The sequence below is a fragment of the Otolemur garnettii genome, unplaced genomic scaffold, assembly GCF_000181295.1.
Source record: "Otolemur garnettii isolate 467f Iridium unplaced genomic scaffold, OtoGar3 scaffold00001, whole genome shotgun sequence".
Lineage (NCBI taxonomy): Eukaryota > Metazoa > Chordata > Mammalia > Primates > Galagidae > Otolemur > Otolemur garnettii.
The window spans coordinates 16,451,321-16,467,928 of record NW_003852396.1 but is presented as its reverse complement, the minus strand read 5'-3'; the positions used below and the strand labels follow the sequence as shown (position 1 = coordinate 16,467,928).

Sequence of the window (16,608 nt, the reverse complement as noted above, 5' to 3'; positions counted from 1 at the left end):
TGATTTTTGGTTGCGATAATCGCTGCTGATCAGGTGAGAGTTCAGTAAATTTTTTAGATGATTTGTGGGGTCCACTCTACAAATCTCATTTTGCTAATTGTCACTAATGTGTCCTTTATAAAGTGTGTTTCTTGATGCACCTAGCGTTTGGAGAGCCTTGAAGGGAAGGTGAAGGCAAAATAGTAAATTGTAAAAATATTTTTGTCCTGAAATTGGGATTGCAGGAAATGTGCTATGTATGTTTGCAACGAGCACAACGAAATAATCCGTTGTACTTCGCAGAGGAGAGAAGGAGGAGAGAGATAGAAGACGAGCAGGTCATACAGCAGTATCAGATGTTGAAAGACCAGGAAGCTCTTTTCAGAGACCAGGTAGTCCAACACCTTGGTTAAAAAGTGTTTGATACAGAAAAGTAGAACACGATTATAAAATGCCTTTGAAAATGTTCCACTAAATGTTTGTATTATACTGTATCTGATCATGGATCTGAACTAAAACTTGTGTCCAAGTTTTCCATTAATAATAAACGACACTGGCTCGGCGCCTATAGCTCAACCAGCTAAGGTGCCAGCCATGTACACCTAAGGTGGCGGGTTCGAATCCCCAGCCCGGACCCGCCAAACAACAATGACGGCTGCAACCAAAAAATAGCCAGGCGTTGTGGCGGGTGCCTGTGGTCCCAGCTACTTGGGAGGCAGAGGCAGGAGACTCACTTGAGCCCAGGAGTTGGAGGTTGCTGTGAGCTGTGATGCCACGGCACTCTGCCCAGGGGGACAGCTTGAGGTTCTGTCTCAAAAAAAAAAAAAATAAATAAATAAACAACACTGGGATGAGTATGTGTGTATTGAATGTTTGTACATATCACTGATTTTTCACCTATAAGAACTGAATTTTAAAGGTGGAATTTCTGGATTTTTATTGCTTTATTTTTGATTTCTGATAAACTATAACTCTGGTCAAGGCTCTTATCCTTCAGATTCATGGCCTATCCCAATCAAACAAAGACAGAATGGCACCTTCACATTTTCTCTGTCCAGATCTCTGTGCTTCCAATAAGTGACCCCACTACCTTTTCTGCATTTGTGATAAAATCTTCTGTTTCTTCTTAATATCTCTGTAGTAGTGCTGCCTAAAGCCCCAGAATAGTAGAAAAGGCAGTGGTTTCTACCTTGGTTGGATTATTTTAATGTAATAGAATCAGAAATTTTAAAGTCTGTATTACATTGTATAATTAAAAATTAAGTTTTTTTGCAATAGATAAGAAATGTGGCTCTTAGAGAGCGGAATCAGAAAACTGCTGCCTATAATCTTGGAGTTGCTGAAGCTATGAGAAGCCACAAGAATGAGAAACCTGAATTTTATGTAAGAATCTTTTAAAAATTTCTATTGCTAACACCTTCCCCATCTCTGGGAGTTTGAATCCACTCCCTAAATTGCAGGCTGTGCCATTTTTTAAGTGGCAGAGTTGAAAAGTGGGTGACGGTCTGAAGCTTTTTCTAGGGGAGGCATTGTCCAGTGTCAGCCCCCACACTGTTCGTATTCGCAACATACTATGGGCTCCCAAAGTCATTGCAACCCTTGTTAAATACAGCATTTTTTTTTTTTTTAAGACAGATTCTCACTTTGTCACCCAGGCTAGAGTGCCATAGTGTCAGCCTAGCTCTCAGCACCCTCAAACTCCTGGGTTCAAGTAATCCTTCTGCCTCAGCCTCCTGAGTAGTGGGAGTACAGGCGCCTGCCACAACACACAGCTTATTTTTCTATTTTTAGTAGAGAAAAATGGAGGAGTCTCGCTCTTGCTGAGGCTGGTCTGGAACTCCTGAGCTCAAGCGATGCTCCTATCTCAGCCTCCCAGAGTGCTAGGATTACAGGCCTGAGCCACTGGTGCCTGGCCAATTGCAGTAATTCTTAACCAGGACCTGGGGTGGGTGGTGGAGGGCAGTGTACTAAAGTCTGGCCTCAGGATCTTAAAGAGACAGTCAGCAGCTTGGCGTCACCATGTCTAGAAGGGCCAGGCCCCTGGCGGTGTCTGAGTCTTCTCTGTCCTCGATCATGCTGTTGCACCCACTTGGAATCCCTTCCTTCCCTGTTATAAGTGCTACGTCAGGACCAACTCTATGGAGCACTTTTCCATCTCTACCTCAGACATGGGGCCCTGGTCAGTTCAGCTCAGCTTCATTCTTGACCACACTCATACTACTCCGGCTATCCACAGCATCAGCTGGTCAGTGTGTTGGGGGCTGGGCAACTATTAGCAATTAAGAAATATTTTCTGATTGATTTTAGTCTTTTGAATCATTAACTTTTGTCTTTTGATATTCAACCATAAATAAATTGCTTCTTTTTTATTCTAGAAATCCTATCTGTTTGATAAACGGCCACTCAGTCCTGAGCTTAATGCTTTTAAGCAAGAGGGATATTCTCAAAGTCTCCTGAAACAAATGGACAACAAACGAGAAAAGGAAATAAAGGAGAGAGAAAACAGAGAATTGATGGGCCGTCTGGAGCAAGTGCAACTGACAGAGGAGTGAGTTCAGCTACACATTCTCTGAAGAATGGATTTGGAATTTTCATGGGAAGTTAATTGCCGTGTAGGATTGAGTCGGCACTGGTAGTTTTGTTAGCACCACTGTAACCAACTGGGCAGAGTAACTCAGCAGTCAGTAATGCACCATAACTTTTCATTAGAGAAATGGAAAAGCTGTCATCCCTAAAATTACTAGTATAGTGATGAGTGCCAATCTATAATTACTATAGAGTCTCATTTTGCATTGTTTTGTAAACAGCAACATTAGTAGATGGAGGAAAGAATTTGTCTTGAGCAGGCATTGTTCCCAGCTATTAGATGTTTAGGTGACCTCATGGCAACACTGAGGCTTTATTGGAAGTACATAGTGGTGCCCCATGGAAATGAAGGCTGCCCTATGTACAGGGAACGTAGGAGGGCCTGGAACCAGGGACTAAGAAGCCATGTAGACTGGCTTTCCCTCTGTCTATACCCACAGCTCCTTAGTTGACAATGTCTTTAAATTCCAGCTTAAACTTAGAGAATGTTAGTCTCAATTCCAAAGTTTCAGGAGTGAATGTGCTTGGCTCTGATTGTGCTTTCTGAAGCCTGGGATAGGAACAGGGCCACGGAGTTGTTATATACCCAAGGCGGCCTGCATTTCTGCTACTGAGGTCAGAAGAGCAATTGTGGAGGCTACTGTAGTGTGAGCAGAGACTCCCAAAACAAGAAGCTAGTTTCTGAGATCAAAAATGTGTATTTCTATAAAATGTATGTGTTCCATTATACGCACTTGGCAGATCGTATGGGTTCTCTGGAGGTTGCATATAATAGAATGATAATTTATAACAGGATATATTACTTTTCTTAAAAATAAATTTAACAATGAATCAGTTTGTAGAATGAATAGTTATTTCCTGCTTTCTTATCTGGATTTTTAAGAGAACAGTTGAGGGTGGGGTGGGGTGGGGTGGTGGTGTCTGCTGTTTTAGTGGTAGTTCATTTGAACAATACAGTTGGTCACCTGCTTGTGTCTGTGCTGTGTGTTCACCACTTCCTTGGTCACTAGCCTGGGGATTTGAACTTCTCTTTTCTTTCTTAAAATGAAAGCTCCCGGAATGAAACAGGCTCTCTATGAATCCTTAGCAAACATGTTTTGATTTTAATCTGTGTTACTAAAGCCTCTGTAAAACCATGCCTCCACCTTCTCCCTTTCTTAACTGCCAGACTTGCTGCACAAAGAGCCAAGTATTTAAAAGATAGGATGGAAAAAACACAGTGTTACAAGAGAGCTTTGGATGCACAGGTGAGGGAACAATTATTACAGTTTAAAAAATTATATAGTGCTCCAATAGCGTTCTATATATGAACACTGACTGAACACTCTTACGTGTTTTCATTTGGTGGTTTTTGAGCCCTGTGTTCCTTCCTGTAAAGAATCAGTATTTTACTATATTACAGAGTTGTGCGTAAAGTTTATTCCCTGGTAGAATGATAACCTGCATTGTGTGTGTCCCTGTTTCAGATAAGAAACAAACCCATCCAGCTACCCGTGTTGGAGCCAGACTCCTCAGAGCCCATCTTTGGTAAGGACGAGGGGGAGCCGGTGGTGGAAAAGCGAAAGCGAGACCAGGAGTACATGAAACACCAGATGGAGACAGCTGCTGGCCGCAAGAGGAAAGCCATTCTGCACCAGCTGGTGGACCAGAGGCGGGATCTGCAGATGCTTCGGAGGACACGGCAAGAGTAAGGAGACTGCCAATCCCACCCCCCCAGTTGAGTTCCTTACACGAAACATTGTTTTAAGCTCATTATATGCTGCTTCTCATTTTAGCTTCAGGATTTATCCTATGAATAAAAAGTTAATAAATGAATTTTTAAAACCTCTTTTCATGCCATTTTCCCCTCCAGATTTTTCCTTCCCTTCACAGTACAACTTCTTAAAATGAATTGCCCGTATCAGCACTATCTACTGGCAATATAATGTGAACCACAGATGTGGTCTCCATGCTCAAGTAGGCCCAGACATGAAACCTGGGCCCTCTCTCAACTTTTACCATACTCCCATCCTTCAAAAAATCTGCATGTTGTGAGTTTTACTGATGATTGTTGGTGAGAGGGTTGGTGAAGGTGGTGAGGTAGGCTGAGGAGGGAGGACTTGATACCGTATCAGTGAAAACACCTTCAAATTCAAACATCAGATATCTAGTTTTTTAAAACGTCTAGTTGACCACCTAACAGGGGGGAATTGTTAAAGGTCTCAGCTTGCTGTCAGCCTTGCAGCGTCTTCGTGGTTCTTTTCTACTCGTTCCATCTTCCTTGTCTTTTGCTTCTTGTCTCTACTTAACATATCATGAAGAACTCCAGTTTCTTCTTTGTAGGCATTCAGTAATTCTCAGATCCTTGATAAGCTAAAATCACCAAGAATTCCAAAAAGACTTCTTTTCAAAGGAAGCAACTCTATTTAGAAGGCAGTTATACTTATAAATGGTAAAAAGTTATTATTATTATTATTTTTTGAGACAGAGTCTCATTATGTCACCCTTGGTAGAGTACTGTGACATCACAGCAACCTTAACTCTTGGGCTTAAGCGATTCTCTTGCCTCAGCCTCCCGAGCATCTGGGACTACAGGCGCCCACCACAACACCTGGCTATTTTTTGGTTGCAGTTGTTTAGCTGGCCCAGGCTGGGTTAAAACCCACCATCCTTGGCGTATATGGCTGGCACTGTAACTAGTGCTATGGGCACTGAGCCAGTAAAAGGTTGTTTTATTAAAATTTTATAAATGTTGGCTCCGTGCCTATAGTTCAGTGAGTAGGGCGCTGGCTACATACACCAAAGCTGGCAGGTTCAAACCCAACCTGGGCCTGCTAAACAATGACAACTGCAACTAAAAAATAGCCAGGTGTTGTGCTGGGCACCTGTAGTCCCAGCTGCTTGGGAGGCTGAGGCAACAGAATTGCTTAGGCCCAAGAGTTTGAGGTTGCTGTGAGTTGTGATGCCGTGGCACTCTACCAAGGGTGACATAGTGAGACTCTGTCTCAAAAAAAAAAAAAAATATATAAATGTCAGTGAGATAGTGCATAGATTTGTCCTGTTCTATACCAAGTAGGCCCAGGCATGAAAATATGACTAAAATGGTAGATTGAAGATGGAGGCTATTGGGATAAGGGTGGAGTTTGATTATTGGCAGAAATTAGTGAGAGTGATATGATTTCTGGAGTCAAGTCGGAAGTGAGATAGGGTCTTGCATATTCTTAGGGCAGTGTATACTTGTGTACCTATACTATTTGCTGAAATAGTGAAACATCTCCATACTTCTTGACAAATAATTTTACCCCAAGGCCCACAGGTGCACCTCGGCTGGTCAAGCTGCCCCAGTTCCTCCCTGGGAGCCCTGATCCCACCTCTCCATGATCTTTCCCCTAAGGGATGAATTCCTGAGGCCTCCATGCTCACATTCAGTATCCTTTCTTATTGGTTGGTGTGGCTCTGCCGTTTTATTAGTTGTGTGATGTGAAGCAGCTTCCATACCTCTGAGGGCATTAGTTTCCTTAACAGTTATTAGGGATAATACCAGACCTTCTTCTGGGTGGTTGAGGATTAAATTAATTAGACCTTGTAAATAGCTAGCTGAGTGCCTGCCTTAGAGTAAGTGGTCAGTCGAGGGTAGCTATTGCCATCATAAGAACATTTTTCTGGTTGATAAATTGATATAATTATTCTCTATTATATCAACTTAAATGGCTCAGAGTATTATTTATGGTCCTCCCTAGGTCTGACTTCTCGATAGATAATTATTAACCCACTCTGCTGATCTCAGGACATTAAGTCTGAGCGATTCTAAGCATTTTACCTAGTATAGATGGTGCTAAAAGATTTTTCAAGAGGATAAAAAAGCTTTTGCCAGAAAGGCAACAGTGGACTCTCAATCTGTGTAGGGCAGTGGCATGGTAATATAACTGCTATGAGTGAACACCCAGGCAAAGTGCAGTGGGGTGAAGAGGCAGAGCCCCATTTTCAATCATACCACATAGGTAGCTGGAAGTGGCTTGGTATGAGATTATGCCCAGGACTTTGAATCTACCTCCTGTGCCATGATTCTGAGACTCTGTAAAAATTTACTATATTCTTCCTCTTAACCATGCTATTTTATTTTCAACAGAGTCTATGGGTTTAAAATTATAAGATGTGTTGCTTGAAGATTAAAAGTTTGTAATGTAATAATTCTAAAAAGTTCTGTGTGCATTTTGATAGTGAAGAGGGGAGGCAGTTGCAGCCTATGAAGATTTCTGAAAGCATAAATAGGCCTGAGGAAAGGCACACATCTTCTACTGAATTTTACTTTATTTTTTAATTAAAAATAAACCTTTATTGAAGTATAAATTGCAGGTGTTTACGCTGATAAATTTTGACATGTATGTGCACCCTTGTATGAAACCATTATCATAGTCAAGATGGTGAACATATCCCATCAGCCCTAAAAGTTTCCTTGTGTATCTTCATAATTCCTCCTTTACTCCTCCCCAGTCCCCTATCCTTAAGCAACCACTGATCTGCCTTCTGTCCCTGTAGATTAGTTTGCTTTTACTGGAGTTTTATATAAATGAAATCATACAGTATTCATTTGTGTCTGGCTTTTTTCACTCAAATTCATTCATATTGTTGTGTATAACAATGCACATTCCAGTCATAGATATACATTCCAGTCATAGATATACCATACTTTATCTTTTGCTGGACATTGGTTTTTTTCTGGTTTTTAGCTATTATAAATAAAGCTACTTTGAACATTTGTATGCCTTTGTAAGAATGTGTAGTGCCTTTTGTCTTGGGTAAATCCCTAGGAGTGGTGTGGCTGGATCATACCATAGGTCTGTATTTAAGTCTGAAAGAAAGTGCTGAAGTCTTTTCCAAAGTGGTTGTACTATGGAGTGAGTTCTAGTCTTCCCCATTCTTGCCAACACTTCGTATGGTCGGTGTTTCTAATTTTAGCTGTCCTAAATTAGGGGGATAGTGGTATCTCATGCTTTAATTTGCATTGATCTAATAACTAACGATGTTGAACATCATTCCATGTGCTTATTTGCCATCTGTATATCTTGTTAAATTAAATGTCTGAAGTGTCTGTTCAAATCTTTTGCTCAGTTGAGTTGTTTTGTTATTGTTGAGTTTTGAAATCTCCTTGCATTTTCTGTCTACATGTCCTTTATCTGATATATTTATAAAGTCTAAACATGCCTGAGAAGATGTCTTTCCCATTGATTTTTTTTTAAATAAAATATTTATTTTCTTGTGAAAGCACTTGGCTTCCTTTTAGCTTCTGTTTTAAAACACTGTTACTTGACCCACAGTGGTTCTGCCTTTCCAGAGCCGGCTCTGGGACCCTTTGCATTTGTAGCTGAGATTTTTGCAGCTTCCTCTTCTGCTTCTAGCCATTAGCTTCTCTAGATGATTCCCTAAACTTGGAATCAGGAAAGTTTACCCTGTTACTTCCTAATTTTATGACCTGGGCCAGATTATACCTAAAGTTTCTGAACCTTATTTCCTCATATGAAAAGCAAGGATAATCACACCTGCCCTGCTTATCCTTACTGTGAGAATTAAATTATGTATTAGATTATGTATGTGAAAACATTTTTGGAAACTGTGAAGCTCTGAATAGTTCTGAACTGTGATCTTTACTTAGTTATCTCCTTTTTTGGAGCTCTGATCATAGATCTCTATTTCTGAACTGGTCAGATCTGTGATTCCTGTTTTTAGATTCTTTTTTTTAAGGGGATTTTTTTTTTTTTTTGGTAGAAACAGTTTCACTATGTCACCCTCGGTAGAGTACAGTGGCATCACAGCTCACAGCAACCTCCAGCTCTTGGGCCCAGGTGATTCTCTTGCCTCAGCCTCTTGAGCAGCTGGGACTACAGGCGCCCACTACAATGCCTGGCTATTTCTTTATGCAGTTTGGCCAGGGCTGGGTTTGAACCCACCACCCTTGGTATATGGGGCTGGCGCCCTACCCATCGAGCCACAGGCACCGCCCCTGTTTTTAGATTCTTTATGGGTTATTTCATTCTCCATTTCCCTTATCTTTTCAATTCCCTGACCTTTCTCTGGTCCATCTCAAAATGGATCTGGATCTTAGGTCTTCCTGTGGCAAATAGAAGGCCATTTTATTTTAGAGAGGATCATTTAGTCAGTGTGATCTAGACAGACATGCTAAGCAATTATACTTGTTTTACTCTCTTTTTCTTTGAACTTTTGTGTTTTTATTTTTTTTAATTTTTATTTTTTATTGAATGGTAACTATGTACATCAATGCACTTCTGGGGTAATGTTTTTATTTATTTATTTATTTATTTATTTATTTATTGAGACAGTCTTACTTTATCACCCTTGGTAGAGTGTGTGGTGTCACACAGCTCACAGCAACCTTCAACTCCTGGGCTTAGGTGATTCTCTTGCCTCAGCCTCCGGAATAGCTGGGACTACAGGGGCCCGCCACAACACCCGGCTATTATTTTGTTGCAGTTTGGCTGGGGTTGGGTTTGAACCCGTCACCCTTAGTATATGGGGCTGGTGCTCTACCCACTGAGCCACAGGTGCCACCCAATGTTTTTATTTTTTAAAAAATAATTCATGCTCACTGAAATAAGACAATTGGAGGAGAGATTTTAAAAAGTTAACAATTCTCCCACTGAGAAGTATATGTTAATATATTACCTTTTCATTTTTTCTTATTCTTCCCAATTTTTTTTCATTTTAAACAATATATACTGTAAGTCCAGGCAGTCTTATACCTTACTCTGCAATCTAATCTTTCTTTAACACAACTATGTGTCATTATATATTATACATCCAAGTCAGTACGTATATACCACATTTACTCTTTTTAAATAGCTGCGTAATATCTATAACATGGAGGTACTAAATTTAACTTTTGCATTGTTGATGAACACTTTGTTTCCAGATAAGTGATATTTTGCTATTATAACAATTCTGCATTAAAGATTCTTTATATTGGCTCTTTGGCTTCTATAAGATAAATTCCTAGAGGTGAGATTGCTAGGTAAAGCACATGGTACATTTCTAACATTACCAGATGTAGACAAATTTCTAACACGGTTTAGCAGTTTGCTTCCTATCAATGTTGTGAGAATGTTAGCTGCCACCTGTTGCAGGCCCAGCTCATTTTCTTACTTTTTAGGTACTTACATTAAAGTGAATTTTTACCTCTCCTCATATAATAATGGCCGAGAAGAATGTGAAAAATGCTTAACATCACTAACCAGTGAGATACCATGTCACATCCATTAGGATGACTACTATTTACAAAAATTAACAAGTGTTGGTGAGGATGTAGAAAAGTAGAAACCCTTGTGCATGATTGGTGGGAATGTGAAATGGTACAACTTCCATGGACAAAAGTATGGTGATGCTTCAAAGCATTACAATTAGACCTGCCATATTGTATTAGTTCATTTTGCAAATGTTATAATGGAATACTGAGACTGGGTACTTTATAAAGAAAAGAGGTTACTTATAGTTCTGTAGGCTGTACAAGAAGCACTGTGCCAGCAGCTGGTTCTGGTGAGGTCTTCAGGGAGCTTCCCGTCAAGGTGGGAGGCAAAGGGAGAGCAGATGTGTTACATGGTGATAGAGGGAGATGGTGGCCTCAGGCTCTTTTAAACAACCAGTTCTTGTGTGTACTAACAAAATGAGAACTCATTCACTATACTGGGGAGGGAATGAAGCCATTTATGAGGGAGCTGCCCCTATAACCCAGACTCCACATCCAACTCTGGGGATTAAAGTTCAACCTGAAATTTGGAGGTGCAAATATCCAAACCATATCACATATGACCTAGTAATTCCCCTTGTGGATTTGTATCCAAAAGAATCAAAAGCAGCGTATCAAAGAGATATCTGCACATATGTGTTCATAGCAGCACTATTTACATTAGCCAAGAAGTAGAAGCAACCCAGGTGTCCACTGAGAGATGAATGGATAAACAAAATGTGGTATATGTATACTGTACATGGAATTATTACTCAGCCTTAAAAAGGAAAGAAATTGAGACATGCTACACCATAGATGAACCTTGAGGACATTATATTAAATGAAATAAGCTAGTCACAAAAAGATAAATGCTGTAAGATTCCACTTTTATATAAAGTATCTAGAGAAGTCTAAATCATAGAAGCAAAGAGTAGAATGGTAAGTGCCAGAGGCTGGATGTGGGAGAAATGGGAAATCATTTAAAGGGTGTAGGTTTATAAGATGAAGGAGTTCTGGATATTGGTTGGACAGTAAGGTGAATATACTTAACACCACATAACTATACACGTATAAATGGTTAAGATGGTAAATTTGTTACATACTTTTCTTTTACCACAATTAAAATAAACTTTTAAAAAAAGCTGATAAAAAATACAGTAGAACCTCTATTGTTGACCACCCCTCTATATTGACCACCTCCTTAAGTTGACCTGATTTTCATAGATTGGACACGTACCACATGGATGTATCAGTAGGCTGGTTCCTTCTGTTGACCACCTCTGTAAGTTGACTAGTTTGTTACAGTCCCTTGGGTGGTCAACTTACAGAGAGAATCTACCGTAACAGGTTGCATTCAGTCATTGAGCTCTCATTATTTGACAGACGTTGGCACTTTCTGTATAGTGTGTCATTTAATCTTTCTAATAACTGCACAATAGATATTGAATAAATGCTTGTTAGGTGAAAAAGTGGCTACCTTTTTTATGAGGAAGACGTGAACCAGTACAGAGGACATAACTGATTTTTATTGGAGGATCCCAACACCTGGTGGCTGTTGTTACCTGTAACACAAAACCCTTCAGAAAAGGCTGAATCAACCATCACATTTGGAAGCTTCTTCCAGAGCCGACAGTAAACGTTTCAGTTTGGCAAGAAATAGATAATTTAAACCAGGCTTAAGGTGATTCACAATAGTAGTGATGGTGTGTGTGGAGACCCGTAACAGGTGCACAACACCAGGAATACTGAAACATTGTACTTAAAGCGAAATGATCTATTGCAGTCACTTCCCTAATGAATGGCCTTCCCCAGACACTCCTACTTTTATTCCTTGTCTCCTTCACAATGTTATATAATCCTTTTCTTCATTTGCTTTTCTCTTGTTTAGTCACCTTTGTTTCTTTTCCCTTTTCTAGACTTTCATTTGTATGTCTATCTATTTCGTCTTGTAAAATGCTTGCAGCAACTTGTAGGCTGGGTACTGACAGTTGAGAGGCTGAATAAAAGGGGAGAAACATTCTGAATAGAAAATCCATTTGGGATTATTCTTCAGATGAGTTAAATTAGCCTCAAAGGGAATTAAGGGCTTTGAAGGCCGAAGTCGTTAATTGGAAAAAGGATATAATCCTGCTAAATTAAATCAGGATTGAAGATGAAAGGTCCTAGACCCATAAATTATTTGAGAGCTAGGAGTTTTACCATGCTTTCACAGTGATTGTGCCTTTTACTATATTTCAGAGAGCAGTGAACAAAACTAGAAATTTTCTTTTTCATGTAATAAGAAACGAGCCTCTGCAGGCTGATGTGTGCTCTTCCAACTATAACGAATGGCATCAGACTGTCTTTTTCTCTCTAGGTACTTAGCAGACAAGATTACCGAGCTAGAACGAGTGAACAGAATCAACCAATGCTTACAGGAGGACTGGGAAAGGAGTGTTGCAATGAAGAAGCAGCGGGACCTGGAGGAGAAGGCTTTCGAGCGGTAAGGGCCGGAGTTCTTTGTTTGCAAAGAAAGTCCCCTATGTTTCTTGTTCACTTTCCTCAAATCCTGGGATGCAGATACGTTGTATCCCTGGAGAACTTTGTGGAGAAAGCAATTCTGTGTTCAGTGAGAATTCTGCTGTGATTGATTAGAAATGTCTGTTATGGACACGGGCCTGGGGAATGCTGTATTGGATGCCCTAGACCGACCACTCTAATCTTGGCCTGTGTTCAGGGCATCTTTCTTTTCTTTTTTATGAAGATAGGAATTCTCTTTGGAAGTAATTATTTGAAAGTAGGGAGAGTGGGTCAGCTCTGAACACTTCTAAGGCTTAGTGAATGGCCATTTGAGAACAAGGTTAAGGAGTTGTGGGTAAGATTGACAATTGGAAAAGTGAGGTAGCCATTCCAGAACCAGTCAGGAACATCTGTCTGAAACATTGTTATATCCCTGCCCCCTCTCCTTAGCTGTGTATTTTACAACCCTGAGTCAGGGAATTGGGGCTTTAGTTATGGTTTTGATAATTCCCACTAACTTCAGAGAGGAGGCTAATCTTGTTATCTTATTTTCCTTATTTGTAAAATGGGAAAGTAAACACATGACCAAGCTAATTCAGGAGTTCTAGGGATCCAATAAAGAGACGGGACAGTATCATACTTTGAAAAAATTAAAAAACTTTACAAAAGTAAGTTATTATTTCACAGAATGTTAAAAATTTAGTGAATGAGGCTGGGCACAGTGGCTCACACCTGTAATCCTAGCACTTTGGGAGTCTGAGGTAGGAGGACTGCTTGAGGCCAGCAGTTCCAGACCAGCCTAAGAAAGAGTAAAAGTGAGATCCCACCTCTACAAAAAATTAGAAAAATTACCTGGGAGTAGTGGTGCACAGCTGTTGTTCCAGCCACAAGGGAGGCTGAGGCAGGAAGATTGCTTGAGCCCAGGAGCTTGAGGTTGCAGTGAGCTATGATGACACCACCGTACTCTAGGCCAAGTGACAGAGGAAGACTGTCTTAAAAAAAATGTCTTTTTTTGATGAATGAGACCAAGTCTATACAATTAAATTCTTCAAATAGGATTATACCAAAATAATAGCTTACATTGCCAATTATCAGTTAGTTTTTATCATGGATAAGATTTGTTGCAATGGATCTTGATTTATAACTTCCCTTTTTCTTTACCTGTCTTTCTAATGAGTAGAGCCATATTTGTGACAATGGAAGTATGAGGGATCATGTGGAAAACAGGTCCCAAAGGAGCAGCATAGGTCATTTAGTTTAGAGAGGAGGAGGAGAAAGAGGACTTGGAGGTTTCAAGCCATTTTCTTGGTGTTGTGGGAAAGCAGGTAAAGGGTAGTGAGATTACTGCCAGGGACATTTTATCTGGATTTAGAAAGCATGCCTGGTCAATATGTTGATAACGGATAGAGGAGACAGGGGAAAATATTTTGAGGGGCAGACTAATGGAGCAGATCTGAGGGCCTGGGCAGGGACTCAAACAGGAAGCAGGTAGGAAAAAGGAATCAGGTGGCAAAAAGCAAAAGCCAAAACGAGATTCACATGTATGCAGTTAGCACATGCTACTCTGTCCTGTCGCCAGGCAAGCCAGGGAGGTCTTCCCTGCTCACTTCCAAGCTTTTTTCTTTTTCAGACTACGCTGGCTATGCCTTCTCCTCTCCTCCATCTACCCTTCCCTCTCCTCCCTCCTCCTCCTACTTTCTCCATCCTCCCCCTTTCTCCTCCTTTCTTTTCTTCTTCCTTTCACAAAATTTCTACCCATGTAGAAATTTTGATGGGGTAAGAGACCACACCAGGGACTGTCTTAAATAACCAAGAACAATTATCCCAGGGGAGAACCAGTCACTGCTGCTCCTTCATCTCTGCTTCCGTGGCCTTTTCGTCCTTGTCTCCATTCCCTCTCCTGCCCTTCCCTCTCGGGAGGCTCCAGCCTGTTGGGAATTGTCACTGTAGTCTACTCTTAACTCCCTGCTGGCACTTAACTGTTCACCAGCAAGGGTAATGGCTCCCTCTCAAAGGACTAGAGGTCGCCCACCAAGAGGCTTGGGAGCCACTTTGTGGGGCTGTGTGACCTGGGCAAGTTCTGTGCTCTCCTGGGGCTTGTGTGTGTTGTGGTTGGGGACATGCACATAGGGTCAGACTGTGGGGAAAGTGTACTTAGTGGAGAACAAAGCCATAGAGGAGTTTGCAGACAGGAAATGCCAGGGTGGGGCGAGCAGAGAACGCAGGGGTGACTGAGTCTTGAGAGCAGGGACCAGAGTCACTTTTCTTTTGTACCCCCCCCCTCCACCGGCTTGCGAGCTGGGCTGTCAGGGACTCGGCCACACCTGCCGATGACCGCTGTTGCTGTCCTCTCCTCCCCTCTCCTCAGGGCTTCAGACAAGCTGTTCCTCCTGGACCAGTGCAAGAATTACCTGCGCTGCAAGCAGTGCCAGAGGCGCCCCTCCAACCTGGGCGAGAGCAACCTGTGGCCCCGGAACAGGTTCCTGCTCGGCTCGCGGCTGCTCGCGTAGAGCTGGAGTCTGAATCCCAGTTTCCTGGGGAACGTTGTGTTTTGTGTTGTGTGTGTGTGTGTGTTTTGTCTTTTACATGTTTGGGGTGATTGTGAAACTGCTTCTTTGTACCTCAGAGAAACAAATCATTGCTGGGGTTTGACGCTTTCCGAGATGGCGTCTTACCCCTTATTGATTCACCTGGGCAGGTGCTCCCTCCCGCCTCCCTCCCTCCCCTGCTGGTCTCTGATGGTGGTGAAGGTGTGTGAATGGCCCTGAGGGCTAGAAGCCCCTGCCACAGGGGCGCACCCAGCTTCCTTCTGACTGCTGGGGTGCTGCTGGCCCGTGATTTTGTGTATGAAACGTCATCTTTTTTCATCTATAATGAATAGTATCATAATAAATATTTTCTAAGCGCCTGACTGCATGACATTCATAATGGTAATTTACCCCTTCTCCCCCCAACCTTGGACTTGACCAGAGGGTGTGTGGCTATCACGGAGGTCACTTAGGCCATTTACCTCAGGAGCAATGCTTCCTGTGTTTGCTAATGGACATTCCTGGAGTGTATTGGGGCTTCAGGGGGTAGCATTTCCTTGGTGACTTACCGCCAACCAATTGTGCCCCACCCCAACCCCCCCCCATCATCTGCATCTGGTCATTGTGAAAATAAATGCGCATTGTGAGGGGAGTACGGCTGGCAGGCAGGTAGGTGCCACCTCCTCACAGGACTTCACTTGCAGCCATTCTTGAGCTGTTGGAAGGAACTCACTTGTCAGTTAAGGTATAGGTGTGCGCAACCAAAAACTATCTTCCTTTATCTTCACCCTTCACCTCTTCTTCCTGCCCTGACGACTCCAAACAGAGTAGAGCAAAGTCTGGATTTCTGAAATTCAGAAGCTAGGACCAAAGTCTTTTAGACTATTTGCTTTTTGCCTGCCCCATCTCTCCTTTAGTAAATGGGTCAGGGCAGCTGCCGGGAGACATTTGTAAATATTTAAACATTTCTTTTGGCCTACCACAAATAGAAACTAGGAAGAGGTTGAGCTCTGAATAATTATGGGAAGAATATTCACTGGAGCTGGTAGTGGACACATTTTCTTGCTAATGTGGAAACAAGCATTCCTGCTGATTATAATTCTTTGGCACTTATTCTCCTGTCTTCTTACATTTCTGCCTCCTTCCATTTCCTCAGAAAATTACTCCACAGAGGGCCAGTCTTCATTAACCAATATTTAAGGCAATATGCCTTTCGCCAGGACTGCCTGACCTGTCTGAATCTGCACTGGCTGCACCCTTGGAATATTTCTCTGTCTCTAGTATATAATACATCACTCTCACCATGTTGTATTAACATTCAAAAAAATATAGACTTCTGCACTAATGAAAAGAATGTTAGGCATTTGCAATATGTTTGTGCAAACCAATTTAACTTTATACACTTTTTTTTTTTAATTGGAGGAACTGAACTTAAAATTTACAATAAGTTCTGGTAGCAATACTGACTCTAAAATTTCTTTCTTTCTTTCTTTCTTTCTTTCTTTCTTTCTTTCTTTCTTTCTTTCTTTCTTTTTTTTTTTTTTGAGACAGAGTCTTACTATGTCGCCCTTGGTAGACTGCCGTGATGTCACAGCTCACAGCAACCTCCAACTCCTGGGCTTATGTGATTCTCTTGTCTCAGCCTCCCAAGCAGCCCACCACAGTGTCCGGCTAGTTTTGATTGTAGTTGTCATTGTTGTTTGGCAGGCCTGGGCTGGATTCGAACCTCCAGCTCCAGTGTATGTGGCTGGCACCATAGCCACTGAGCTACAGGCGCTGAGCCTAAATTTTCTTAAACTT

The 16,608-nt window shown here is 41.6% G+C and overlaps 1 protein-coding gene across 1 annotated transcript in view; it reads left to right on the top strand.

Annotated features, from left to right (window-relative positions):
* The window catches only part of CCDC81 (coiled-coil domain containing 81), a 45,929-nt gene extending 31,139 nt beyond the window's left edge, over nt 1-14,790 (top strand). Inside the window, exons 9-15 of the mRNA XM_003781343.1 lie at nt 225-371; nt 1,258-1,362; nt 2,355-2,527; nt 3,734-3,812; nt 4,032-4,252; nt 12,138-12,263; nt 14,649-14,790. Coding sequence (XP_003781391.1) covers nt 225-371; nt 1,258-1,362; nt 2,355-2,527; nt 3,734-3,812; nt 4,032-4,252; nt 12,138-12,263; nt 14,649-14,790 — 993 coding nt within the window. The remainder of the gene's footprint in view (nt 1-224; nt 372-1,257; nt 1,363-2,354; nt 2,528-3,733; nt 3,813-4,031; nt 4,253-12,137; nt 12,264-14,648) is intronic.
* The last annotated feature ends 1,818 nt before the right edge of the window (nt 14,791-16,608 follow it).